General features: G+C 49.7%; 2 protein-coding genes across 5 annotated transcripts; one reads left to right on the forward strand and one right to left on the reverse strand.

Moving 5' to 3' along the window:
• Positions 1–1,450: 1,450 nt before the first annotated feature.
• Phykpl (5-phosphohydroxy-L-lysine phospho-lyase) lies at positions 1,451–23,258 on the forward strand. Of its 3 annotated transcripts, none has more exons than XM_059270487.1 (13): positions 1,451–1,580; positions 2,152–2,270; positions 3,282–3,441; positions 7,596–7,670; positions 8,212–8,299; positions 8,375–8,491; positions 10,698–10,780; positions 11,035–11,260; positions 17,698–17,852; positions 18,093–18,182; positions 18,969–19,099; positions 20,051–20,119; positions 22,402–23,258. In XM_059270487.1, the coding sequence occupies exons 1-13, from the start codon at positions 1,522–1,524 to the stop codon at positions 22,428–22,430; spliced, it is 1,401 nt and encodes a 466-aa protein (XP_059126470.1). In that variant the 5' UTR covers positions 1,451–1,521; the 3' UTR covers positions 22,431–23,258. The 3 variants fall into 3 exon arrangements, with proteins under 3 accessions (XP_059126470.1, XP_059126471.1, XP_059126469.1); XM_059270488.1 differs by lacking the exon at positions 22,402–23,258 and adding an exon at positions 20,629–21,021; XM_059270486.1 differs by lacking the exon at positions 22,402–23,258 and having other exon boundaries at positions 20,051–21,082.
• On the reverse strand, positions 20,396–26,855 carry Hnrnpab (heterogeneous nuclear ribonucleoprotein A/B). Of its 2 annotated transcripts, XM_059270489.1 has the most exons (8): positions 26,651–26,855; positions 26,323–26,569; positions 25,385–25,553; positions 24,404–24,562; positions 24,117–24,248; positions 22,090–22,198; positions 21,268–21,408; positions 20,396–21,000 (listed from the first exon to the last, which is right to left on the reverse strand). In XM_059270489.1, exons 2-8 carry the CDS (start codon positions 26,544–26,546, stop codon positions 20,930–20,932), a joined length of 1,005 nt encoding a protein of 334 aa, XP_059126472.1. In that variant the 5' UTR covers positions 26,547–26,569; positions 26,651–26,855; the 3' UTR covers positions 20,396–20,929. The 2 variants fall into 2 exon arrangements, with proteins under 2 accessions (XP_059126472.1, XP_059126473.1); XM_059270490.1 differs by lacking the exon at positions 21,268–21,408 and having other exon boundaries at positions 26,651–26,848.
• Positions 26,856–27,419: the final 564 nt, after the last annotated feature.

The following is a 27,419-nucleotide window of genomic DNA, read 5'->3' on the forward strand; positions in this document are numbered from 1 at the left end:
TAAAGCTGCTCCCAGAGAATGCCAGCTGAGAAAACTCTGCCCTAGAGTCAAGGGGTGGGGGCAGGGTACGTTTGCTTGCTTGTTGAGAAAGGGTCTCAATATGGAGCCTCGATTGGTCTCTAACTGCCTCAGCCTCCCCAGGGCTGGCATGACAGGCTTGCACCCCATGCTCCCCTCTACCTCCAAGTCTTGCTCACACCCCTTCTCTCCTCTCAGTCTGTGCCCTCCTGGCCTGAAGGCCGGACGCCAGAAAATGGACAGAGGACCTTTAGCCTGGGGCCTGGGGCCAGGGGCAGGAAGGAAGATGGACTCTTGGGTAGTTTTATGGTTGAAAACACGCAATCCACTCAATTTGGGAAGATGGAAGAAAGCTCTGTGGCCGGGTGGTGGTGACAGGATGGGAATGTACACATGCCTCTGAATTGTACCCTTCAAAATGTTTTTTATGTATATTTTACCACAATAAAAACAAGAAATGCAAGAATATAAAGTTCTTTAATACGTGCTGTGAGCATTTTTGCCGTTTTGTGGGGAAGAGAAGAAATGAGCTTTTGGATAATGGGCAGAAGGCTGGCATGTGGACAAGACTACCGCAGCCTGCTGAAGGGCAGTCCTAAGCCATTGTCCAGGGTTCATCGAGGTAGTCTGTCCCAGCGCCCAACCCTCGAGGGAGTACCTCCGCTCTCCCAGCTCCCCGACCGCAGAGGCCTCTTGTCAGTCAGTGTGCTAGGTTCAGGAGGCCTTGATTTAATGCAGCCTCTGCAGCAGGCCTACTGTGTGTCTCGGAGCAAAACTCTTTCTTTTCTGGGCCTGTTTCCTGGACAGTACGTAAGGAAGAACTCCTAAGTTTCCCAACCCTCTTCCCATCTGCCCCTCTGCAAGATACTCTTCGTGTAGCGACATGTCAAGCTCACCATGCCTGGGCCTAGCAAGAATCTAGTAATCTCTGTGGACTGTCGCAACCGTGGCCCCGAGCTCTCCTGTGACCAGGCCGGGAAAGGCTGCGTCCTTCCAAGGTGCCAGTCATTACCCTCACAGGGAGTCACGCTCTAAAGAGCAGAAAGGGCAACCTGCTTGGGCGTGCCCAGCCGCAGTCCAGAGTCCCGCTCAACAGGGCGACCCGGGGACACGTTCCTGGGAGGGAAATCTCAGGGGTGGGAGAGAAGGGCGAGGTACGACCCTGAGCCAGCGCAGAGCGTCCGCGTGCGGCGGCGTGAATCACAAACGAGCTTGCTCGGGGGTTGCTTAAATAATTGAATGCCAGGAAGGGAGCTCCTGGGAGCGGGGCCGGGACTGAAGCCCAGACCAGAACCAACGTAGCGGCGGAGGCGGGGCTAAATCGGAGGCGGGGCTAACGTAGCTGGCGGAGGCAGGACTAACGCGGAGGCGGGGCTAACGTAGCGGCGGAGGCGGGGCTAACGTGACTGGCGGAGGCAGGACTAACGCGGAGGCGGGGCTAACGTAGCGGCGGAGGCGGGGCCAAGCGCGCAGTGTCTGGGCCCTGACTGGCAGCGTGGCGAGATGGCCGCGGATTCGCGCGCCAAGGCGGCCACTCTGGACCTGAGGCGCCGGCTGCTCAGGTACCGGGTGCGGGCTTGGAAGGCGCGCACAGCGCCCTCCCCGAGTCCCTGACTTCCCCGCCTCTCTCAGCCTCAGCTTATTAGAAGCGGCCGTGGGCCACCCCGCGGCTCCGGGACGTCCCCTGCCCCGGGGTGCGGGCTTTGCCCCTGGCAGCTGCCTGCAAGAGGAGCTGGGCCTAGCCCGGGGTGGGCAGTCGTGTCACAGGCAGTTCCACGTGGCGAGGAGGCAGTGGCTGGAGCTAGCCACCCACCCCAGCCAGGGGCAGTAGGGCCCCTGAGATGGCAAGAAATGTTAAGGGCTAAGACCCAGCTCCTAACATGGGGCATTTCCGAAAGCATCTTTCACCAGGACTAGAGGAACCGATGTTATGTGCAAGCAAAATTGAGAGGGCCACCAAGGCTTAAACAATTTTGTCTCAGCAACTTTCTGCCCAGTCCTGCTCCTCCTCATGTAATGAGGAGGCAAGCTTTTGTCCTTTCCAGAAACTGGGAAGGAGTGAGGAAGATGAGTGTAGTCTCCCACTCGGGTCTGTAGATAAGGCTGTCCATCATTCTTTGCCTGTCCCCACAGCTCTTCCTGCAGACTCTTTTTTCCTGAAGATCCTGTTAAGATTATCCGAGGCCAAGGGCAGTACCTGTACGATGAGCAAGGGCGGGAGTTCCTGGACTGTATCAATAACGTGGCTCATGGTCAGTATGACGCCTCACCCTTGGTGGGGCAGGAGAGGAGGCTGAGGCTGTACATCTGATTGGCAGCCCGGGTTGAACAGAACTACCATCCGTGGGCAGAGCGTCCCCCAATCTTCGTGAAGGAGCCTGAAATGGCTAAACCAGGCCGGAGTTAGTGGTTCAGGTGTTAGGGTCCAAGTTCCACTTGGAACTCACAGCAAGCTGGACATGTAGCCTGCCCAGTCATGACCACCAAGGCAGCATGATCTTGGCCCTGTGCAGGGTCATGACAGCAGGCCTTCAGCCCCATTGACTGTTGTGGGGGGACTACAGGAAACTGAATTCAACCAACTGGGGCCACCAGAGCTGATGTTTCGGAAAGGAAGGCTGTGAGTTAGAAGGTACATTGGAGGCAGATAAAGGTTAAAATCCACGACTCTCCCAGCACTCAAGCAACAGAGGCAGGTGGATCTCTGTGAGTTAAAGGCCAGCCTGGTCTGCATAACAAGTTTTAGGACAATCAGGGCTTCACAGAGAGACCCTGTCTCGGGGGTGGGCAGTGGGGGTGGGGTGTTACTTAGTCCTCAGAGCCTTGTTGTTCATTGGCCAATAGACAAAACTCAACTAGCAACACACCTAGCTTGACTCAGGTGTTTTGGATAATTGTGTTAATACTATGAAACTGCTTTGACTATGCTTGATAAGCACTCACTAACTCTGCTCTCTGTTCCTACCCCGGACCCTCTGACCACTCCCCTCCAGCCGAAGGTGAAGGTCTCCAGATAGCCCTCTAAAAACATTGGTTTTTCTAGAAAGTGTTTCTACAGAACCATCTTTTCCTTCTGCTGGAATCTCTCTCAGAACTTCCATTGCAGAACATCATCTCTGTGCTCCCCCAGTCCACGCCCCTCTTTCCACCTTGTCTTCATTAACTTCATGCCCCCTGGAGGGGTCTGCAGATGGAGCTGAAGGGGGATCTGGTGGGGCTGGCTGAGTAGAGTCGCCCATGTGATGGAGGTGGCCCTCTTGCAGTCGGGCACTGCCACCCTGTCGTGGTCCAAGCCGCACATGACCAGAACCTGGTGCTCAACACCAACAGCCGATACCTGCACGACAACATCGTGGACTATGCCCAGAGGCTGTCGGAGACCCTGCCGGAGGAGCTCTCTGTGTTTTATTTCCTGAATTCTGGGTAAGTGAACTGCGGCCACCATGCCCCACTGAAAATAAACCCCAAGAAGAAAGTCACCCAGGTGGGTGCAGCATAGTAAAGCTGCCTGGGGCCGTGGAGCCCACCGCAGGGAGAGGCTTCAGAGCTTCCTGGTTGTAGACTCTGGAGCTTTTCCTGTGGGCTCCAGGTTCTTCCTCTGTAGAGGACACCATTGTCTCCCCTCCAGGCACACTGAGGCTTAGTGAAGTCACGGATTTCTTTAGTTCTTCCTCATGGATTCAGCCCTCAGGTGTGGCTCAGCAGGCTTAAGGGGCATCAAATGGTTCCTCGGAGAAATGTGACATTATGGAAGGGTCCTTTTCTGGAGCAAGAATACAGAGTAATGAGGCCCAGAAGCAGCGAGGGACTGTGCCTCTGTGTAGATGCTACGGGCTCCTGAGGTGGTAGCTAAGGGAGGAGGCTGTCCCCCACCCCCGAAGTATTCTTGTCAAGGTTGGTCACCACCTGGCACAGCCTGGGCAAAGGCCCTGTAACAAGAAGGAGCAAGGCATGCTTGGTGACCCAAAAGAGGAAAGAGTGAGTGGTCCCTTAACCAAGTGGGGGAAGGTGTGTTTCTCTTAAGACCTCTAGAACGCTATAGGGAATAGGGTGAGGGTTGGTTTTGTTTTTTTCTGGTAGTGGTAGTGTTTTTGATGGGTTTTGTTTGTTTGTTTGTTTTTTGTTTTGCAAGACAGGGTTTCTCTGTGTAGCCCTGACTGTCCTGGAACTCACTCTGTAGCCCAGGCTGGCCTCGAACTCACAGAGATCCACCTGGCTCTCCCTCCCGAATGCTGGGATTAAAGGCATGCGCCACCACCCCCCAGCGATGTTTGTTTTTAATATGTGTGAGTGTTTGATGTTTTTAATATGTTTGCCTGCACGTATGTCTATACATGGTGTGCGTGTCTGATGCTCGTGGAGTGGTTTCAGATCTCCTAGAACCGCAGTACAGACAGCTGTGAGTTTACATGTGGGGGCTGAAAACAGGTCCTCTACGAGACCGGCCGACGCTCTTAACAGCTGAGCATCTCTCCAGCCGCCCTCCCCCCATAGAGGGTTTTAATCAGGAAAGTGATGCTATCCTGATGGGGCGATGAAGAGAGGCTAGGGCCCTTGCACTGGGAGTGGCAGCCATGACAGAATCAGGAAGATGATCACCACATGTCTAAAGAACATTCCAACAGATAGCATTTGGGTTATAGGAGCAGCCGCAGGTGCCATTGCCCCTTACTGGCTTCAGTCTCCTGAAGAATCTAGCAGTAGAATTTACTATCTTCATTTCACAGGTAAGAGGCTGCAGGGACTTGGTAGAGCGCTTACGCAGTGTGCACAAGGCTTTTCCATCCCTAGTACCACAGTATTAAAAGGTGGGGGAGGGGAGGAAGTAGGGAGCTGGTTAGGAGCTGGAAGAGCCTAGACTGGGACCCCTCTGTAAAGAACAGGGAGATGGGCACAGGGAAGGCAGTTCCTGGTGTCTCCCTCCACCAAGTTCTTTTTGTTTTGTTTTTTTTTTTGTTTGTTTGTTTGTTTTTCGAGACAGGGTTTCTCTGTGTAGTTTTGTGCCTTTCCTAGAACTCACTTTGTAGACCAGGCTGGCCTTGAACTCACAGGGATCCGCCTGCCTCTGCCTCCCGAGTGCTGGGATTAAAGGCGTGCGCCACCACCGCCTGGCCCACCAAGTCCTTCTGTGTGGATTCCAGTGACTTTATGCTACCAACTCCCTTTACCTGTTTCTCGGCAGTTTGACGGCTGTCATTCTCCCTAGAGAGGCTTTTTCCTCTTGCTTCCAGGCTCTGGTGTCTACCAGCTGCTGGTGCCACTCCTCCTCTGTTCAGTCTGGCAGGTCCCATCCTTTTTTCCCCCTCTGATTTCATCTATCTGCTTGGAATTTTAAATTCCATGAGCTGGGCATGGTGGTGCACTCCTTTAGTCCTAGCCCTCAGGAGGTAGAGACAGGCGGATCTCTGTGAGGCCAGCCTGGTCTACAAAGCGAGATCCAGGACAGCCAGGGCTGTTACACAGAGAAACCCTGTCTCAAAACAACAACAAAAAAGTCATCCATGTGCTGGTGACTTGAAAATCTGTTTCACAAACCCAGATGTTGGAGCTGGAGAGATGGCTCAGCAGTTAAGAACAATGGCTGATTTTCCAGGGGACCTGGGTTTTTGTATGGTTTTTCGGTTTGTGCTTGTTTTTGTTTTTTATTTTGATGTTGTTCTTGTTGTTTTCTTTTTTGGTTGGTTGTTTTTTGTTTTGTTTTGGGTTTTTTTGGGGGGGTTGTTGCTGTTGTTTTTGCTGTTTGGGGTTTTGTTTTTTGTTTTGTTTTGTTTTTCAAGACAGGGTTTCTTTGTGTAGTTTTGGTGCCTATCCTGGATCTCGCTCTGTAGACCAGGCTAGCCTCGAACTCACAGAGTTCCGCCTGGCTCTGCCTCCCAAGTGCTGGGATTAAAGGCATGCACCACCACCGCCTGACTGTTTTTTTGGGTTTTTGTATTTTTTTGGTTTTCTTAAGACAGGATTTCTCCATGTAACAGCCCTGGTTGTCCTGGAACTCACTCTGTAGACCAGGCTGGCCTCGAACTCATAGAGATCTACCTGCATCTGCCTCTCAAGTGCATGGGCCACCTGTGTGTGCTTGGAAGAAACTCCACATGCAGTCCTCCCTAATCTGCCCCAGGGTCATCTCTTTTAGCTCATCCCCATGGCTCTCACCCAGGCAGCCTGCAGGGCCTCCTCACTCTTACCTCATTCCCTTTAGAAACACCCAGAGGCTGCCTCCTAAAATGAGACCAGAGTCACACCCTTTCTTTGCTTCATAGTCTCTTTTTGTCTTTGCATGCTGCTGAAGAGACAGCCAGGCTCCTCCTCAGTCCTGAGAACACCGCCCTGCATATCTCTCCACTTCTCTGCCCCAGCTTCCTTGGCTGGCTTCCTTCCCTCTGTTGCCTGAGTATACCACACAGAACAAGGTCTGTAGTTCTGTTCCAGAGTCCTAGAATCTTCCTCAGGATTTAGGGCAAGCATTACCTCTTTGCAGATGTATCACTGACCCCACTGTGGCTAAGGTAACCATAACAAAAGGTTACAGACTTGGAGGTTAAGCAACAGAAATGTATTTTCTCAGGCCACACATGGTGGTGCCTTTAATCCCAGCACTTGAGAGGCAGTGGCAGGGGATCTCTGTGAGTTTGAAGCCAGCCTGGCCACACAGTGAGCTCCAGGACAGCCAGGGTTATGTGGAGAGAGCCTATCTCAAAAAGAAAGTAAAAATAATGTTACTTTCTCAAAAGTTCTAGAGGCTAAAAGTCTAAGACCATTGTGTCAGCAGGGTCCGTGTCCTCTGAGGCCTCGCTCCTTACCTAGCACGTGACTCCCACTCACCTCACAGGGTCTGTGCAAATGTCCTGGTATCTCTGTGAATCCACCTCACAGGGTCTATGCAAACACCCTGGGATCTGTGAATCCACCTCACAGGGTCTGTGCAAATGTCCCTGGTTCTCTGTGAATCCACACCATTTCTCATATGGACATCAATCAGATTGGGCTGGGGTTGCCCCAAGTCCTCCTTTTAACTAACCTGCTTAAAGGCCTCACCTCCAAATGAAGCCACATGCAATTCATTCTGAGGTACCAGGAGTTAGGGCTTCAATGTAGTAGTTTTAGGAGAACACATTTTACCCCATAACACCCTCTTACCTACATGGAGCCTCATGTAGGTTTTCTTCAGAACCCTATACCCAGTATTGATACTTACAGAAATGATCACTCGGCTTTCATTGTTTGTCTTTTGAGATAGATCAGAGCTGGGCAATGATGGCATATGCCTTTAATCTCAGCACTCAGGAGGCAGAGGCAGTTCAAGGCCAGCCTGTTACTCTACAGAGTTACAGAGTGAGTTCCAGGACAGCCAGGGCTATTATACAGAGAAACCCTGTCTCTCAAAAAAACAAAACAGATGTACCATAATCTAAGTTTTAAAAGGGCCCCTCCTGTTTTTGCCCTGCTCCTGATACACAGAAGGTACTAGATGTTGCCAAGGGAATGGTGTCCTGAGATGCTCTCAATGATGGAAGGAGCCTTCTCCATGGGAAGCGCTTGGGTGGTGTTCCAAGTAATGCCCGTATTTTCTGTCACAGGTCAGAAGCCAACGACCTGGCCTTGAGACTGGCTCGCCAGTACACAGGACACCAGGATGTGGTGGTATTGGACCAGTAAGTACAACTCACAACCCTGCTTCTCCAGAGCCTGGGCTCCACCGGCCTGTAAGGGTTCTGACTTTGGGGACTTAATCGGAGAAGAGGCAGATACAGGGCCACTGGAAACCAGTGTGACATACAAACCGGACCCCAGTGACACTTCCCTGGAGGTCTTCAGTCCACCTTTCTGAGAGAACAGCAGCTGGGGAGTGAAATCATCCCCACAGCATTTGGAGATTCAGTTGACTGCACTAGAGACCAAAGGCCATTAGAGACCAGTTAAGATTTGAAATGTATTGTAACCCTGTGCCCCCACTTTACAGAAGAGAAAACTGAACCCAGAGTGGTCAGGTGACTAGAATTGTGGCATGCCAGCAAGTGGCCTTGCAGGAAGCCACTCAAGCCTGCACTCATCCCCAGCTCAAGGACTTGGTACCTGAGTAAGAAAGATTGCCCTTCCCCTATGTTTTGTCTTCAAAAGTGGTACACAGTGGTTCGGGCTGATCCAGGGAATGAACACCAGCAGGGCCTAAGCCCACGTCCTCTTTCTCCCTAGTGCTTACCACGGTCACCTGAGCTCTCTGATCGACATCAGTCCCTACAAGTTCCGGGACCTGGATGGCCAGAAGGAATGGGTCCATGTGGTATGCACACCTACATCAGCAACACGTCAGTTTCCACCCCCAAACCTAGCCGACATGGCATGTCTCTCCCTACAGGCTCCTCTCCCAGACACCTACCGGGGCCCTTACCGAGAAGACCACCCCAATCCAGCAGAGGCCTATGCCAGTGAGGTGAAGCATGTGATCCACACTGCACAGGAGAAGGGCAGGAAGGTAACCACACCCATGTCAAATCCTCTGAGAGCCCAGACAGTTGGAGAGTAGAATGAGCCCAGGCCTGGTGGTGTAGGCATTATTCTAGCTACCTGGACTGTCCATCAAGACCAGCCTGAGCAACTTAGGAAACTCTATACAAAATCATCTTAATTTTTTAAAATCATTTTAGTATTTTGTGTGTATGGGTGTTTTGCTTACATGTATATCTGTCTACCGTGTGTGCAGTGCCCCTGGGGGTTAGAAGAGAATGTCGGATCCCCAGGAACTGGAGTTATAGATGGCTGTGAGTCACCATGTAGGTGCTGAGGATTGAACTCAGGTCCTCTGAAAGAGCAACCACCACTGAGCCATCTGTCCAACCCTGGAAAATTTTTTTAAAAGTTAAAAAAAAAAAAAAGTGGGAAGCCTGGTGTAGTAGCAGTACCTTCAATCCCAGCTCTCAGGAGGCAGAGTCAAGTAGATTTATTTGTGTTTAAGGCCAGTGTAGTCTATATAGGGAGTTCCAGGCCAATCAGGGCTGGAACTGGTTCCTCATCTCAAAGAAAAGGAGGGTGGGGGTGCGGTGAGAATGTCAGAGAGCTTGCCTAGGATATGTGTATGAGACATCCTGGACTCAATTCCAGTACTGAACCAAAGAGCAGAATAGGACCCTGATTTTTGATTTGAGAATCTAGTGTGGAGAGGCAATGAGGCTCGTTAATGTCCAGCCTAGTTTTAGTATGGACCCCAGCGCCCAGGCTGGAGCAGTGTAGATCTAAGGAGGCTCCTTTGAGGAGGTTACTATGGAGTTATGTGGTTAAAGGTAAGATTTAGCCATTCCAGGGAGGGCAGAAGGCAGGAAAGGAAGAGCTTCCTGAACAGGAACCTACACGCAGATGAGAACCTTGTGACTGGGGCCAGGTAGAGCAGGTTGTCAGATGGGCCTAGACAAGTAGGCAGCATACCCGAGGACTAGGCTGTCCTCTGTCTTGAGTTGTATGCCGGTTATGTTTCACTAGGGCAGCCTAGAGACAGGGACCATGAGGCTGCCTTCCCAGGGCAGTCAATGGGGATGCCGAGGAGAGGCAGACAGGAGTGTATACCCTGGGAGAACAAGGCCCATGGCGCTAGCAACTGGGCTCTCTAAGACGGAAGGAGGAACCAGCAAACCAAGTGTTTAGAAAAGAAAAGTAGGCTGTGGTGCCAGAGAGGTTAGCAGAACTATCAGAGAGGCTCCAATGCTCCACAAACACTTCAAAAGAACCAATTAGGTATTGGGCGTGGTGGCACACGCCTTTAATCCCAGCACTCGAGGCAGAGGTGGGCAGATCTCTGAGTTTGAGGGTCCTCAGAGTTCATTCTAGGACTGCCATGGTTACACAAACCCTGCCTCAAGAAACCAATAGCGGGCGAGGTTAAGAGCACTGACTGCTCTTCCAGAGATCCTGAGTTCAATTCCCAGCAACCACATGGTGGCTCACAACCATCTGTAATGAGATCTGGTGCCCTCTTCTGGCCTGCAGGCATATATGCAGGCAGAACACTGTATACATAATAAATAAATAAATCTTAAAAAAAAAAGAGAGAGAGAGACCAATAGCTAGCTAGATATAGGTAGGCGGATGGATGGATGGATGATAGACAGACAGACAGATAGATAATAGACAGACAAGTAGGTAGGTAGATAGATAGACAGACAGACAGATAGATAGATAGGTAAACCAACTTCCCACTCCATCAGTAGTCCCATGAGCCCTCCAAAGCAGCCCTAAGTGGGAACACAGTGGGGAAAACATGCTTGGGTGAAGGGTTTTAAGAAGGACAGAGATGATGATCTCAGTGTCTGCGTTGAAGCATCCTCCCAAGGGCAATATGAGAGACAGGAAGAGGTAGCTATAAAACTGCATCTGCAGTAGCTGGGGACAAGAGGTGGACTCAGATGTGGCCGCCATGAGACAATGGGTGTCAGCAAGACACACTGAAGGAGGGTATAGGTGAAGATGAAGCCACATTTTTGTTCTAAGGGAGGTGAGCCCGTTGCCAGTCACCACATGGGGACTGGGAAGAGAAGGTTTAGGAGGTGGGAATTTAGTTGACTGGTGCAGTACAAGAGGATGGAGGCATCAAGGGGGCGAGTCACACCCTCAGCAGTGACATAGCATCCAAAGGAAGGGGCGTTGCCTGTATTAGCAAGGCACACTGAACTCCTCTGTCTCATCCGCAGATCGCAGCCTTCTTCGCCGAGTCCCTGCCGAGTGTGGGTGGGCAGATCATTCCCCCTGCTGGCTACTTCTCCCAGGTGGCAGAGTGAGTAGAGGGGCAGGCTCTGCCCAAGGGAGGGCAGTCTTTTAATTTTTAAATTGGGTTTCCTGAGATCTATTCCAAATTCCAACTATAGCCTGGCCTGCCTGCCTGCCTGCCTGCCTGCAGTTTCTGAAACAAAACCCTTAAAGAAATAATGGCCCAGAGAAGGCCAGCCATTTGCCCAAATGGAAGATTCAACACCCCAGGACTTTCCAGAGTCTCTCACCATAGTTCTGTCTGCCATCTCTCCTCCACAGGCATATTCGCAGGGCTGGAGGGCTCTTTGTCGCCGATGAGATCCAGGTTGGTTTTGGCCGAGTAGGCAAGCACTTTTGGGCCTTCCAGCTGGAGGGGAAAAACTTTGTCCCTGACATTGTCACCATGGGCAAGTGCATCGGCAATGGTCACCCTGTTGCCTGCGTGGCCACTACCCAAGCCGTGTCAAGGGCATTTGAAGCCACTGGTGTCGAATACTTCAACACGGTGAGTAAAGCTGAGGACAAGGGCTCTGTTAGCTGTCACTCGGTCACCACGTCCTTAGTGAAGGCTTCAGGGCTTTCACTGTGCCCAGCACACAGATTTCTAAAATGCTATCCTCCAGGAAGCTACACACCAGGTTTTTGTTTATTGTGTGTGTGTCTGTCTGTCTGTCTGTGCGTGTATGTGTCTAAGAGACAGGAACCGAGACACAGACAGAGATAGTGACTCACTGTGTAGCCCTGACTAGCCTGGAACTCACTCTGTAGACCAAGCTGGCCTCAAACTCAAGAGATCCACTTGCTTCTGCCTCTCAAGTACTGATTCAAAGGTGTGTGCTGCCTCAGCTGGCCCACATCAGATTTTTTTTTTTTTTTTTTTAAAGATTTATTTATTTATTATGTATACAATGTTCTGCCTGCATATATGTCTGCAGGCCAGAAGAGGGCGCCAGATCTCATTACAGATGGTTGTGAACCACCATGTGGTTGCTGGGAATTGAACTCAGGACCTCTGGAAGAGCAGTCAGTGCTCTTAACCTCTGAGCCATCTCTCCAGCCCCCAGATTTTTTTTTAATACTGTAAAACATCTTTCAAAATCAATCTAAATGCTGTCACAGATAAAGCTGTATAAAACACACAGAGTGCAAGAGCACTTCCCTTCCCTTCCAGCAGAAGCTGCCTACCTGTGGCAGATGCTGGAGTTAGAAAGCTGAAGAACCTGAGTGAGAGGAGGGAGTGTCTTGGTCAGCTTGGAGACAGGAGGTCCACATCATGTCGTGGAGGAAGGATGGTTCCCTGTCCTTGGAGCACAGGCCAAGGTTTTTCCCTAACTGAAGCTCCCACACAGCCTGCTTGGTAGCTGAGACTGCAGATGTAAGGTGGGAACAGGCTCAGTCCTCAGCCAGAGCCTCCTCCCATCACAGAAACAAGTCTATGTTCCTGAACATGGCCAAACTATGCAAGGGGTGTGTTGTTTGGCTCTGCTTTTTTGTTTTGTTTTGTTTTGTTTTGTTTTTTGTTTTTTTTGAGACAGGGTTTCTCTGTGTAGCTTTTGCGCCTTTTCCTGGAACTCACTTGGTAGCCCAGGCTGGCCTCGAACTCAGAGAGATCCACCTGGCTCTGCCTCCCGAGTGCTGGGATTAAAGGCGTGCGCCACCACCGCCCGGCCTGGCTCTGCTTTTTTTGTCTTTTGTTTCAAAGTGCTGGTGATCAAATGCAGGCCTATTAGTGCTATGCAAATGCTCTGCCACTGAGCCATGCCTCTGACTCCCAAGGAAGGGTTTCCTTCAGAGAGAGATGAACTCTAAAGTACCCTTTGGAAAAATCCCTGGCCATCAGTGTAGAGAAAAAGGTGGAGTCAGGAGACTGGATCTGGCCAGGAGCAGGAACGGACTTGTGGACTCACCATTATTTCCACAAAAAGCCATTTGAATTTTTAAGGAAGTCAGCATTTGGCAAGATGTCAGATAGGCAATGAGGGTCAGTCTGAGCAAGGGAAATGGCATCTGCCCTGGTGCTTTCAGCAGACTTTACTCTGCCCAAGTGACAAACAGCCTCTGCCCTGGGTGGGCTGGATGTCAGGGCAACACTGCTAGACTTGATTGTGACACTGGAGAGCCTAGCTTAGTGGACACAGAATATCATGGTCTGCTGTGGGAATAGAAGGGACATCCCAGGCAGGAAGTCGACACAGGGCTGGGGGACAAGTAACGGAGACAGAGAAGTCAAGAGCAAAGTCTGTAGCTGCGCAGTAGTTAGCCAGTTGGGAGGGAGGGTTGTTACCTGGAAGGCGGGTGACCCAGTGGGGCCTGACCCTGGCGTAAGTGCATAAGCTAAATTCGGCCTTCTCTCTGTATAGCACCCCTCTAGTTAGCTGGCTACTTGACCATTTTTGTTAGGGTTTTTACATTTATTTATTTATTTGTGTATGAGTGCATATGCAGCTACTCGTGTGTGGAGGTCATTTGCTCTTTCCATCATGAGTTCTGGCAATCTAATTCAGTCCACCAGGTTTGACCACAAGTACCTTAACCCGCTGAGCTATCTCACGAGCTGTTTGATTACTAAACCTGAGAAGCTGTCACCTCAGATAAAAAGGAGGATCCTGACTCTGATTTGCATCTGTCCTGATGTTTGTCCCTTCACCGGTGATTCCAAAACCACGTTCTTTATTCCAGTAGCTCTTTGGGGTTTGTTTGTTTGTTTGGTTGGTTTTGGTTTTGGTTTTGATTTCGACAGGGTTTCTCTGTGTAGTTTTGGTGCCTGTCCTGGAACTTGCTCTGTAGCCCAGGCTGGCCTCAAACTCACAGAGGTCCGCCTGGCTCTGCCTCCCAGGTGCTGGGATTAAAGGCATGCCCCACCACTGCTCAGCTGCGCTTTGCTTTTACTTGAACTCTCTCATAATGCACATTAACTCTAAGGATTCTGTATTTTTCACCTGACATTATATTACCAAGAACCATCTATATGTCACTCGCTTGTTTTCCCTGCTTTATAACATCCACACTTGACTCCTCCATATCTGCTGATGTGCTCTGAGGCTGTTCCCTGTTTCTTGTGAACAGTACAACTATGTACTGTTACATACAGTCTGTTCTCCATGTGCAGAAAGATCAGTTACAAATTAACCCAGACATGGAATTGCTGGGCCAGAGGGTGTGTCCATACTCAATTTTAAAAGATAATGAAATGTCACAAGTCAAAACAGCTAACCAGTAGTGTATTGTTTGGGGTTTGTTGTTTTGTGAGAAGGTCTTACTGTGAAAAGCCCTAGCTGGCCTGGTACTGAATACATAATCCATGGGACTTGAAACTGATGGCAATCGTCCTGTGCCAGCTGAGTGCCAGGATTACAGTTCACTTCCATGTTCTACTTCTCATCAACACTTAAAATTTTACCAGTCAAGGGAGAAATAAAAGGCACATATCAAACCATGTGGGTTTGATATGCTGTTCCCCAAAGTCAGGTTTTGTGAAGCATCTCCATGTCTTTTAGAGTTTTAGATTTTTATGTACCTTGTTGTGTACACACAAAAGAGGACACCTTGCTGGAATCAGTTCTCTCCTTCCACCAATGTGAGTTCCAGAGATCATGCTTGTAGACAAGACCCTTTACCTGCTGGGCCTCTCCACAGTCCTCTTTCTGCTTACTGTCCATGTGCTCCCTCTTCTGTGAAATGATAGGTTGTGTCTTTTCCACTCTTTAGTTGGTAGTGCTTGTGGAAATTCCTATGTATATGCATGTGTCTGTGTGTTTGTGTGAGAGATACCCATGCAAGCACACATATCTAGGTTAAACTTAGTGTCCTGCCAATAGTGTATTCTGTGAATATATTCATTCAGTTGACAGCAGTTTTCACTTCCTTTATATATTTATGAGAAACCACGAAAACATAAGTTATCAATCATCTGTTTTGGTTTTGAGGTGGATCTCACTCTGTAGACCAGGCTAGCTCCAAACTCATTCAGATCCTCCTGCTTCTGCCTCCCAAGTTCTGGGATTAAAGGCGTGCACCTCTGTGCTACGTGGTACCTGGATTCTAGGGATCAAGCTCAGGTCATCAGACTTGCACATCTGTCTCTTACCTACTGAGCTCCCTGGTCATCTCACTGGCCTGAAAATTTTTACCATCTTATATGAAACTAGGCAAGGCAGAGGCAAATGGACTGCTGAATTTGAGGCCAGCCTGGTCTACATAATAGTGAGTTATAGGTCAGCTAGGGCCTACACTACCTAGTGAAGCCCTACCTCAAAAAATACATTTTAGATGATCCAATTTGTCTAGTTTGTTGGTGTTGTTTGTTTGTTTGTTTTGTTTTTTAATGGTTGTTGCTTATACTTGGGAAAGACTGCTGAACCTCCAAAAAAAAAAAATCATATGTAAAAAGAGCTGACTTAATATCCTGGGTATGCTGGACAGTGGTAGCACAGGCCTTTAAACTCAGCACTCAAGAGGCAGAGGCCAGCCTGGTCTACAGAGTTCCAGGACAGCCAGGATTGTTTCACAGAGAAACACTGACTCAAAAAACCAAAAAAAAAAAAAAAAAAAAGTAATAATATCATCCTGGGTAAGAGGGACTTGCAATATAATAGTAATAATAATAGTAATATCCTGGGTGAGAGGGACTTGCAATACAGTTGAATACACATAGGGCATTAAGCATTTTGCCCAGTATATGAGAATGTTTATATTTATCTGTCTACAGTGATGTTTGTGGGCTGGAAGTGTAGCTCAGTGGTAGAGTACATACATGTTTAGCAGGTACAAGGCCCTTGATTTGATCCCAGCACCACAAAAAAGACATCTTTATAATCAGGGCAGTGCTCGAGCCCAAATACTTTGCCACTAAGCTATATCCCTTAGGTTGTGTCTTGTTCTCCTCCCACACAATTAAAAAAAAAAAAAAGGCCGGGTGGTGGTGGCGCATGCCTTTAATCTCAGCACTTGGGAGGCAGAGGCAGGCGGATGTTTGTGAGTTCGAGGCCAGCCTGGTCTACAGAGCAAGATCCAGGAAAGGCGCAAAGCTACACAGAGAAACCCTGTCTCGAGAGAGAAAAAAAAAAAAAAAAAAAAAACAGGACCTGACAAGACAGTTCAGTCCATAATATAGTTTGCCCTGCAAACATGAGGCCCAAGTCCAATCTCCAGAACTCATATAAAAGGCTAGGCTTAGTGGCACAGGCCTGTAACATCAGAGCTAGGAGGCAGAGACTGGATTCCTGGGCTTGCTGGACAGCCGGGAGAATCTAATTGGTCTGCTCCAGATCCTAATGAGAGATTCTCAAAAAAACAAGATGAATGTCTCCGAAGAACATCCACCACATCCAAGGTTAGGTTAACCTCTGCACCCATATGGACATGTACCTGCACACACATTTTTGAAGAACGGTTGGCCAGGAATGTGTAAACCAGGCTGGCCTCAAACTCAGGAGATCCACCTGCTTTTGCTTCTTGAGTGTTACTGACATACAGGTGTTTACCACTAGTCCTTTTGTCCCCACCAGGACAGGGTCTCTGTGTAGCCATGGCTGTCCTGGAACTCACTCTGTAGACCAGGCTGGCCTCTGCCTAAGTGCTGGGGTTAAAGGCATGAGGCACTACCACCCAGCCAAGTCCTATTAATACTATCATAATGAGAGTATGATTTCAGCATACATCTTGAAAGACAAATACAATCCATTCTAAGCTATCAGACTCTTGTAGCTTTTTCAAATATTGTTGTACCTCTGTCTTGTAAAGACACTTTTTTTTTTTTTTTTTTTTTTTGAAAGTTGGCTTGTTTCAACCAGTTTGAGGCTCTGGTTTTTCATTTTTGGCACTAGAGGTGGGGATCACACTGTTCATGAAGCTACCCTCAAACTCCTGGGCTAAAACAATCATACCTCCGCCTGCAGGTGGGATGGGTTTATGACTTTGGCGGTTTGTTACTTTGCATATACATGCTGTGTATGTGGAGGGGTGCTACATGTGTTCCCCAGAACACATACCAGTCAGAGGAGCACACTGTGGAGTGGGTCCTCTCACTCTCACCTTTCCCCAGGTTCTGGGTCAATCTCTGCAGGCACTTACAATCCATCTTATTTTGCACTGTGTGGTATGTATGCACATGTGAATGCCAGGAGAGGGTGCCGATTGTCTTCTAAGGCTTTCTCTTACTTGGAAAGTTTCTTATTGAATATGAAAGCTCAGTGTTTCCCTCCTGTCAACCACCTGCCTCCACCCTCTCACCTCCACTGCTAGGATTAGACACATGCAGTTCTGCCCAGCCTTTTACATCAATGCTGGGGACCCACGTCCTCATGTTTGCGGTGGCAAGTGGTCTTACCTACTATTCATCTCCCCAGTTACAACACATTTTATTTTTTGGAGAAAGGGTCTCACTGAGTCCAAGCTGGCCTCTAACTCATTGATTACAGACATACACCACCACCCCTGATTTTTCAGTGCTTAAGACTGAAACCGAGGCTTCCAGTTTGCCAGGAACTCTTTTTCAAGACAGAGTTTCTCTGTGTAACCTTGGCTATGCTAGAACTAGCTCTGTAGACCAGGCTGACCTCGAACTCAAGAGATCCACCTGCCTCTGCCTCTCAAGTGCTGGAATTAAAGGTGTCACCACCACTACCCAGCTTAGGCAGGAACTCTTAACCGAGCCAATCCCCATTTCTGCTTATTTAGCTTTTCAAAAGATTTGTGCATCTTTGTGTACCATGTGCATGCATGGTGCCCACAGAGGCCAAGGGAGGCGCTGGACCAGTTTTCTCTTGCTTACCTTATACCTAACCTGGGTTGAAGACCCCCAGGAGAGACCAGTTTATGAAGAGGACAGCCCCAAGTCTAAAGGTTTTGGGTCCATAGCCTTCCCAATTGTCTTTTTGTGGCAATTCCATGGTATCGTGGTCCATTTGGCAGAGCATCTGACATTGCTGTCCCCTGGTTCAGTTTGGAGGCAACCCAGTGTCCTGTGCTGTGGGGCTGGCAGTCCTGGATGTCTTGGAAACAGAACAGCTCCAAGCTCATGCCAGTAATGTGGGCAGTTTCCTAATGGAGCACCTCAGCCAGCAGAAAGCCAAGCATCCTATTATTGGGGATGTCAGGTAAGGTTCTGGATGCAACAGACTTGACTAACCAAATACCTGCTAGGGGTTCAGCACTGTTCCATTTTCCTACCTTGGGATAAAAATGTCTACATCCACTCTCTAGAAGGAACTGGGATTCTGAAGATCCCCAGCCTTTCTCCAGCCCACATCAGGATCACTCTCCAGGGTGAAGGGGGTGGCTGAGGGCAGGGCAGAGTGAGGCAAGGACCATGGTTGTAAAGATGTCACCTCCTTCAGGGGCACTGGGCTCTTTATCGGTGTGGATCTGATCAAAGATGAGACCTTGAGGACACCAGCAACTGAAGAGGCAGAATACTTGGTCTCCAGGTATTTCCTAAATTGCCTTCCCCAAATAGGAAACATTGTGGGTCCGTTTAGTCTCAAGCAATTAGCCTCTCCAGCTGTCTAGGCCCTAATCCTTGGCTGAAAGCCTGTAGCAACCCATCTTAGACACCCACCCCTCTACCAGACCTACTCCAACCATGAAAAACCCTGGGTTTGAATGTGCCTTCTTTATTCACATTGTAAAATGTGTTCATCTACCTACACAATAGTAACTGGCCTCAGCCAGCATATCCACTCCAGTGGGGATCGGGGACTGTAAATTCAAGTTCTTAATTGTAGCCACCCCAAGCAGGGCTGGGTTTTGCCCTGGGTCTAACCCCACTTTTTTCTTTCTGGGACAGACTGGGGAATCAAAAAGAATGAAATCATTTTGTATGTACCCCTCAAGCCACCAGCACCTGGACTAGGTAGAGGTAATGAGCTGGGTAGGCATGGTGATATGGTAGCTGGATTATAATCAGAGCCTTTAAGACCTGGTCCACAAGGTAAATGAATTCAAGAATAGCCTGCGCAACTTAGTAAAACCTTGTGGAACTGAAAGGTGGCGCACACCTTTAATCCAGCACTCAGGAAGAGAGGCTTACTCTGAGCTGGAGGCCAGCCTGTCTTACACAAGTTCCAGGACAACCAGGGCTACATAACAGACAGTGGCAGGCTCAGCACAACGGACAGTGTGCCTTGGGTGGAGACCAATTAATTGATCACTTTTATCTTCAGGCACAGTTACAGGACAAAGAATTAAGGCTGTAAAGTGTCTTGTTCTTACAGGCTGAAGGAGAACTACATTTTCCTGAGCACTGATGGCCCTGGGAGGAACGTCCTGAAGTTCAAGCCTCCAATGTGCTTTAGCCTGGACAATGCACAACATGTAGTAGCAAAGCTGGATGACATTCTAACCGGTACACTTGATAGAACCCCTATCTAGATAGCATGTATCAGGGCCTGGGTTTGATCCTCAACACCACAAATATATAAGACCAGTAGCTAGAGCCTCCCTGCATGCACCAGGGAACATAACAAGACATTCCAAACTATCTTCTATGTCAGAAAGCTCAAAAGCATGGCTTTTGTAACCATTACCTACATGCACTAAAAGGCAGAATCAATGTGAAACAGAGGGCTGGACATGAAAATAACCAGTCTTTGCACCAGCAGGATGGGCATGCTGGCAACCACCTGTGATCCCAGTATTTGGTAGGTGAACAGGGGAAGATGATGTTCAAGATAATCCTGGGCTGCCTTCTATTTAAAAAAAAAAAAAAAAAAGGAGGAAGGTCCTCACATTAGGCAGGGCAGTGGTGGGTAGTGCCTACCTTTAATCCATGCTTATGCATGCCCTAAATACTAATGACTAGAAAACTTCATTTTATCTTCAAGCTAGGGGCACCCTGAATCGCTGAGGGACTAAAATGGCTGACTGCAATGAAATGCTCCTCATAACCTCTAAATCACTCAAGGTCAAGAGCTGTCCAAGGTCTCCCTCAATTTATGTAAGGAAACTAAACTGTAAATAACTGTATACCAATGTGGTTGTTATACAAAGCTCAGATCTCACCAGACAGAAAACCAGCACTTAAGTGTTAACCAGTTAAGCCCAATTCCTAGTGGATGTTTCAAACTGGCACAGCTCTAAGAGTTCTTTGTGTATAGAACATCAATGATTAGACTTAACTAAAAGGACTGCTCTGGGCTCACCCATGGGACCATCTGCATTAGGGAGATGGTGGGACACAAGCCTGGATAGACAGGTGGACCCAATCTCTATAACCCCAAGCACCCTAGAAACTGAAGGTAGAGAATGGGGAATCATGTAGGGTAGACTGGTGGTCATCTGTGGGTCTTTTTTCTAGACATGGAAGAAAAAGTAAGAAGTTGCGAGACACTGAGGATCCAGCCAAACTCGGTCAAGCACCCTCCCGGTAAGCGGGACTTGTTTATTCCCACCTCCACCAGGAAGTCAGTCCCCAGTGCTACAACTTGCATTTGCTGGATAATGGGATAGAAACTAAGGATTTGGAGCAAATGTGATAAAACATTCTCTAGATATGGAGGCTACAGGAACAAAATGGTGACTGAAAAGGTCAGGTAGGAAAACAGCTGAAGGACCCCTGCTACAGGAGACCCTAGTCCCAGGAGTATCTGGCACCTCCAACACTGGGCAAGGTCTCACAGAGCATCCCACACTCACCCAGGCGTGGGGGTTTTTTAATTTTTATTTCAAAAGCTTGGATAGCTTCAATATCCAGGTCGTGGCAAAATCAGGACACGTGTAAAATACCTTACAATACATTAGATTCCCAAAAGGTACCAAAAAGTACAGTAAAATTAACACTTCCATTACTGGAAATGTATGACACAAATAATATAAAATTAAAAGGTGAAAAGGTGACACTGGTTTCCTAAGATACAGTTTACTCTTTACAACCAGGGTCCACAGGTCCAGGCTGCAGAGCGGCAGCAGGAAGCAGACCCTCCAATCTAGTACAAGGTAACCTGGTAATAATAAAATCAGCCCCCTAAAGCCACTCTGGCCTCTGAGACGCCACACGCTGCCTACAACTAGAGCTCTGGAATAGTAAACAGGAGAGTGATTTCCGGGGGAAATTTTAAATAAGATGCACATGGGACAGGCCATAAAAGTTTGCCAAGTTAAATTTGGTACATAATTGTGTTCACTCCGCGTCCAAACAAAGCGTGTGCGGTCGTCAGTCGGCCGCTCCTGCTGCCTCTCAGTATGGCTTGTAGTTATTCTGATGGCCACCGCGTCGCTGGCTCTTCCCGTAATTTGTACTACCCTGACCTAGAAATAAGAACAATGTTGTAGCTACTACTTCACTGTACATTTACCCAGTGCCAGGCGCTTACCACATCCTCACAATGTAACCTCTGCACAGCAACACCAGCTTCTCACACTTTACTGAGAAGGAACTGGAGTAGAGCTCCATGGGGTAGCTCCAGTGCCTGAACCAGGCCTGTCTGACTCCAAAGCCCCTGCTGCAGCGGCCCCTGCACTATCTGACCTGCCTCCCCTAGGAGGAAGTAGATGGGGCCTCCCTCTCCTACTTACTGTAGTCGTAGCCGGGGCCGTAGCCGTAATAGCCATAGGGCGAGTAGTCGTAGCCGCCATAGCCGGGCCCGTAGCCCTGCTGGTAGCCGTAGCCCTGGTTCCAGTAGTTGCCGTAGCCCTGATTCCAACTCTGACTCTGACCTGTGGGGGGGAGCAGGGCACAGGGGCCCATGGACCATTTAGCACACGCAGGAGCTAGGATGGAGGAAATCCTGCCCTTTGGGTGGCGGGGTTACTATGGCAACTCAAGTTGAAGCCAAGAGGCTACTGTTCTGGTATAGAGGGCCCTAGGCCCAGCCTTGCAGTCCAGGAGGCCAGTAACTTCACTTGGGAGTATAGGAAGCTTACTCACACTCAAAATCACCCTCTGATCACCTCCACCCTCCCTTGGCAGCTTTGCCTTGAAAAAGATGCAGTTCAGGCTTTGGAGTTAGAGGGGCCTGGGATGGAAGGAGCTAAGCGCCTGGCACAGCTTTGCCTTTCTGCCCACAGGTATGTGTGTACCAAGACTCAGGACAGCCACAAAGCTAAGCACAATCCACTGTGCCCCCATCATTCTCCCAGTGCAATGTAAATGCCCCCTTGGCCTGGGGCCCCAAGCTGCACAATGAGAAGGAGAAGGCTCTTTCATTCCAAGGAGCCATGAGCCATAGCAGCACAAGCACACAGCCTCCACCCAGGAAAACCACTCCTATTCCTGAGCTGTACCCACTTCACACCCAGCCCACCCACCCGACTACACAGAACACCAAGAGGCAATCCCAAGACAGGCACAGAAAGCTCCTTGCAGGCAGGGAAAGTCTTCATCCAGCTTCCACTTACCTCCACCTCCACCACTGCCTCGGTTCCCTCGGTTGCGGTTTCCTCGGCCCCCAGAGCCATACTGCTGTTGCTGATACACCTCTTTGGGCTGGGCAACCTTGATTTCACACTAAAAGCCAAGAGGACACTGGGTCAAGTCCTATGGGACAGCTCACGGTTGGGATGCTGCAAAGACCTCTATGTACTCCAGCCACAGCAAACCAAAAGTTTAGGGATGCAAACAGGTTAACTGGAGGAGCTAGCCATACTGGGCAAGGTCAGAATTCCTAAGGGCCGCAAGTACTAAGCTTTTTAACTCTTCTCTTTTTACAGAAGATATTCATCCTACTCAAATACCTTAACAGGACGGCAAACTGACCTCCAGGCTTTGTTGGAAGCCATACTGCCTACCACCCTACTCTCTGAGCATTGGTCCATTGAGATCAGCTTCACATCTAAATTGGAATAGGACCCAGTGAGACTCACTTTTATGCATGAAAACTTTGAAGGAGACATAAATGCTTCTACTTAATAGTGTATGCTTCTAAAGACAGCCCTGACATACTCCCAATTAAAAAAAAAAAAAGCCAGGAGGCGGTGGCACACGCCTTTAATCCCAGCACTCGGAATACAGAGCCAGGCGGATCTCTGTGAATTCGAGCCAGCCTGGTCTACAGAGTGAGTTCCAGGTCAGGCACCAAAACCACACAGAAACCCTGTCTGGAAAAAACCATGAAAGTAAAATCGAGCTAGGCATGGCACATGCCTTTAATCCCAGCTACCCTGGAGGCAGAAGCAGGCAGGAGTCTTCAAGTTGGAGACTAGCAGGTTCTATAGAGGGAGCTCCAGTCCTGTCAGGACAGCAGTGAGATGCTGTCTCCAAAGGGGGCAGGAAGATGCATATTATTATTATTCTCCTACCACGCTACGCCTTACACTTTATCTTACTGAATTAAAGACACTGAGTAAACTGGGCAGTGGGAGGCCTGTGAGTTCAAGGCCAGCCTGGTCTAAAGTGAGTTCCAGGACAGCGTGGACTATACAAAGAAACCCTAACTCAAAGGGGGTGCAGGACACTGAGTAATTTGAGTATTTATTTCGAAGGCCCACCAACAGCAGTTTTCACTCCCACAGAGGGCTCAAAAGGCTCTTCCTACTACTTCACATTAGGGCGCACCAAAAAAAAAAAAAAAAAAAAAAAAAAAAGTCATTGTCCTTGGAATAACTAAGAATGCCCCACCCAACTGTCTGCTTTAATCCCCAGCCCAAGCTTTTAAAACTTCCAATGAGAGGGAGAGAACTCTCCTGGAGCCTCACCCTACCTTATCTGGCTGCTACTCCAGTTCTCCAGTAAGCTCAACTCAGAGCCACACCTATCCTCCTAACCAACTTGAAAATCTATCACTCCACTAAACATGACTCCACATTTACAGTCAGTTCCAGGATCCCAGGGAGTTTTTTAGGTTTTTGCCTACAGTAGGGTTGACTAAGGCACATCCAAATGGGAGAAGCTCTGGAGCAGGAAAAATATCACTACAGATGAAAATTTCTGAGCTCTAGAATCTTCCTTCTGGAAGACCACTTCAAGTCTCATAATCCCTGGACTGTACACTATCATCCCTAACACTAAATCGAGCACCAAAGAATCTAGTCAACAGCTCTATTCACAGGAGCCTGGCTTCCCCTTTGCCTCCTTACATACACCACCCATTTTGGTTTTTATTAATGCAGCTTGTGCATACAGTGTATGGTGTCTACAGAGGCCACCAGAGAGCAGAGTCCTTGAACTGTGGTTACAGGCTTATAACAGATGGTTATAAGCCATGAGGGGTGCTAGGAATGGAGTAGGGTCTTACTGAAGAGCCAGTGCTCTTAGCCACTGAACCAGCTGTTTCCAGCCCAGCTTCTCTTTAAAGAACTAGACCATCTGGTTTTATTCAGCATTGTGTACTGTAGAAAAACACTAAGGTCTTACTATAGGAAGGAACCCAACCTAATCTATATCTCTAAGAGCCAAAGGCAAGTAAGGCAGCGTTCTGAGACCTTACCTTGCTTCCACTGACAGTATGAAACTTTTTCTCCAGAACTTTCTTCACAGGGTCTTCCTCTTTAAATGTAATAAAAACAAAACCCCGTCTTTTGTTCAACTTGGGATCTATTGGAAGCTCAATGGCTTCAATCTGTGAAAACATAATAAGCAAAGCTCAGGTGTAAACCTCTAGTACCCCAGAACATATAAACCTGCTAAGAAAAGACCACTGAAAAGTTAAACCCTACTAATACTCCAGCCAGGCAAGGCCAACAAAGACCAGGAAGAAACAGAAGCCATACTCACCTCCCCAAACTGGCCAAAGTATTCTCTGATCTTTTCCTCTGTGGCTTCAGGGTTCAGACCTCCCACAAATATTTTCTTCACAGGATCCTTCTTCATAGCCATAGCTTTTTTAGGGTCAATAACACGACCATCCAGCCTGTGTTCCTTCTGGTCTAAGACCTGTGTAAAACAGAATTATATCAGGTTCTAACCAACACAATTACACAAAATGGGCCTTAACTGACTTCCTAATCCAATGCTGTCCAAACTTCCCCATACAGATGAACTCCTATAAACCAACCCCCACCAGCCTTTGTCCATGCTCTACACTCCCTCTTCCTAACCAGAAGTCCCAACTTTAGACCCACCTCCTTTCATTAAGGCAGCAGTGACAAACACAGGGTAATCTAGTGCTGAAATCCTCTCTACTCTTGCATAAATGCATGCACTTTCACTTTTCCTGAGATTTAGGATTTGAGATCCCCATTAAAACTATATAAAAAGCCCGGCAGTGGTGGTGCAGGCCTTTAATCCCAGCACTTAGGAGGCAGAGCCAGGCGGATCTCTGTGAGTATGAGGCCAGCCTGGGCTACAGAGTTCCAGGAAAGGCGCAAAGCTACAAAGAGAAACCCTGTCTCCCCCCCCCCCAAAAAAAAACTGTATATAAAAAACACCTATGCACACAGCAATCTTGGACTTGCAATCCCCATAGTAAAATACTTAACACCAAGCCCATGCATAGGGATATAAAAAAGGCAATAAGGGAGGGCTGAAGGGCGACTCTAGTTCCTGCCCAGCTCACTGCCCTCCTGCAGGATACTCAATAAGCTTTTAAAATAATATGAACTGTAATCCTCCAGAACCACTCACTCACATATAACCCACTTAATCTGTACTATCCCCAAAACAGGAATTTAAGCTCTGTCCCATCAAACACTGCAGTGCACATAAGTTCCTTAGGGCTCAGAACCCTAACAGACTGCTGCTAAACACCCAGCTTACCTTCTCCACACTGGAGGAATCTTTGAACAGGATAAACCCAAACCCTCTTGATCGTCCAGTGTTGGGATCCATTTTAATTGTACAGTCAACGACCTCTCCAAACTTAGTAAAATAATCCTTTAAATCTTTTTTGCTGGTATCCCAGCTCAAACCACCAACGAACATTTTTCTGAAAGGGAGACAACGATCACAAATCTTAGGAGCGGGCTATGATTTTTACAAAAGTCTGCCTCGGACAGTTTCCTGGCAAGGGCTTGCAAAGCGACCGCCCTATGGGCCAGTCTGCGAGGGCGCCCCCTTTCAAATTAATCCCTCCTGTGTGTGTTACTCTGCAATCCCGACTCAACCGGAACTCACAGCAGCTGTACGAGATTGCATAGCCACACACTGTGTGGGGGAAAATAAGGCCAACCTGGTCACAAACGTGACCCATGACCCATCACAAGTTTAAATTAGCGTGTCCTGCACTCCTCAATCTAAGCGAGCTCCTTTTCCGTTCTTCCCCCGCCTCCCAAGAACCGGTGCCGAGGAACTCTGAGTTTCCTGGGCCCCCCCCGAAGAGCGCCCTAGGGTTCAGGCCGTGACTCCGCCCCTCGACCCGAGGCAGGCTAGGCCGGGCCCGCCGCGCGCCAACTCCGCCCACGCAGCCCCGACGCAGCGCTCGCAGCCCGATTCGAGGTCGACCGCTTTTCCTCTTCCGGGGCCTCCCGCCTCGAGGCCCGCTGCAGCCTAAGCACCGCGCGAGCAGCCCAGGGCGGCCGCAAAGTCGACCCCGCAAACTCCTGCAAACTCCAGTGCGCGTAACCGCGCCTGGGCCCGCCGGAGAGCGCGCCAGGCACCGCTCGGCGGGCCACCCGCCCCTCCCCCCGCCGCGTGGCGCCAACAAAAGGCTGCCCCGGAACAAAGGCGGCGGCCCGGCGGCCCGCGGCCGCACCTACCCCGCGTCCTCCTCGTTCTTGCTGGCGTTGATCTGATCACCCTCGGCGCCGTTCTGGTTCCCGCTCGGGGTGGCCGTGGTTCCGCCCCCAGACGCGGCCGGGGCTGCGGGGGCCGCTGCCCCAGCGCCGGGCTCGATCGGGGCCTCGCCTTCGGGGGCGGCCTCGTGTCCGTTCTCGGTGGCGCCCGTCGTCTCCATGGGCTGCTCCTCAGCCGCGTCCGACATGGTCGGCCAGGCCGCAGCGGCTCCTGCAACGAGCGGCGACGGCACGTCAAGGCCCCGCGGCACTCCCCGAGCTCCCGCCCACCGCCCGCGGCCCGGCCGCTTACCTCGCCGCCGATGACGCCGCGAGGCCCTACTCGCCGCGGAAGGCGCCGCGGGCTTGGCCGCGCTCACGCTCGCACCCCCGGGGACTCGTCCGCGTCCACCGACGGTGTCGCTCCGCTCGGCCGCCGCCGCACACAGACCGCGGGTCAGACCTGAGCTCCCTCCCGCGCGGTGCCACCGCCTGACAATGCCAACTCGTGGAGCTCTTTATAATGCCGGAGCCGGGGACCACCTCGTAACAAGACATGTTCCCATTGGCTGCAGCCAACCGCCACTCACCATTGTCCTGGCGTTTTATTGGCTACCGCCGCGCGCGCGCTCTAGATCCGGGCGGGCTTTGTCCTCATTTTAGAACGCGCGCGAGTCAGAACCGCGTACAGTTCCGGTCATCCGGCAGGCTCCTCCAGTGTCCCTTGCTGCGGGGCAAAACACGGTAGTCTGTCATCTCCTCTGCACACCCCATCCAACACTAACAACCCCGGCCCCTCAAAAGGGGATAATGAGCCGGAGGAAGTCCCTAAATTCAAGCTCGCCTGGAGGAAGTAGCCGACTCTTATCTTGGAAGTAGCACCAAGATAAGAGGTGCGAGGGTCATCCGAGGCCTTCAGCGCGGCCTCCTAAGCCTCGGTGATCGGAGAGGCCGGTGCTCTTGCCCTCTTCCAGTGGTGCTGGCTGGTGCGGTCCGTGTTGGTCTGGCGGCGTGACCGTTGGACTGTGAGGTTCCCAGGTTCAGCTTAACACCGATAGATACCTAACATCGCATTCATGTTT

The sequence above is a fragment of the Peromyscus eremicus genome, chromosome 8a (genome assembly GCF_949786415.1).
Source record: "Peromyscus eremicus chromosome 8a, PerEre_H2_v1, whole genome shotgun sequence".
NCBI classification, from domain to species: domain Eukaryota; kingdom Metazoa; phylum Chordata; class Mammalia; order Rodentia; family Cricetidae; genus Peromyscus; species Peromyscus eremicus.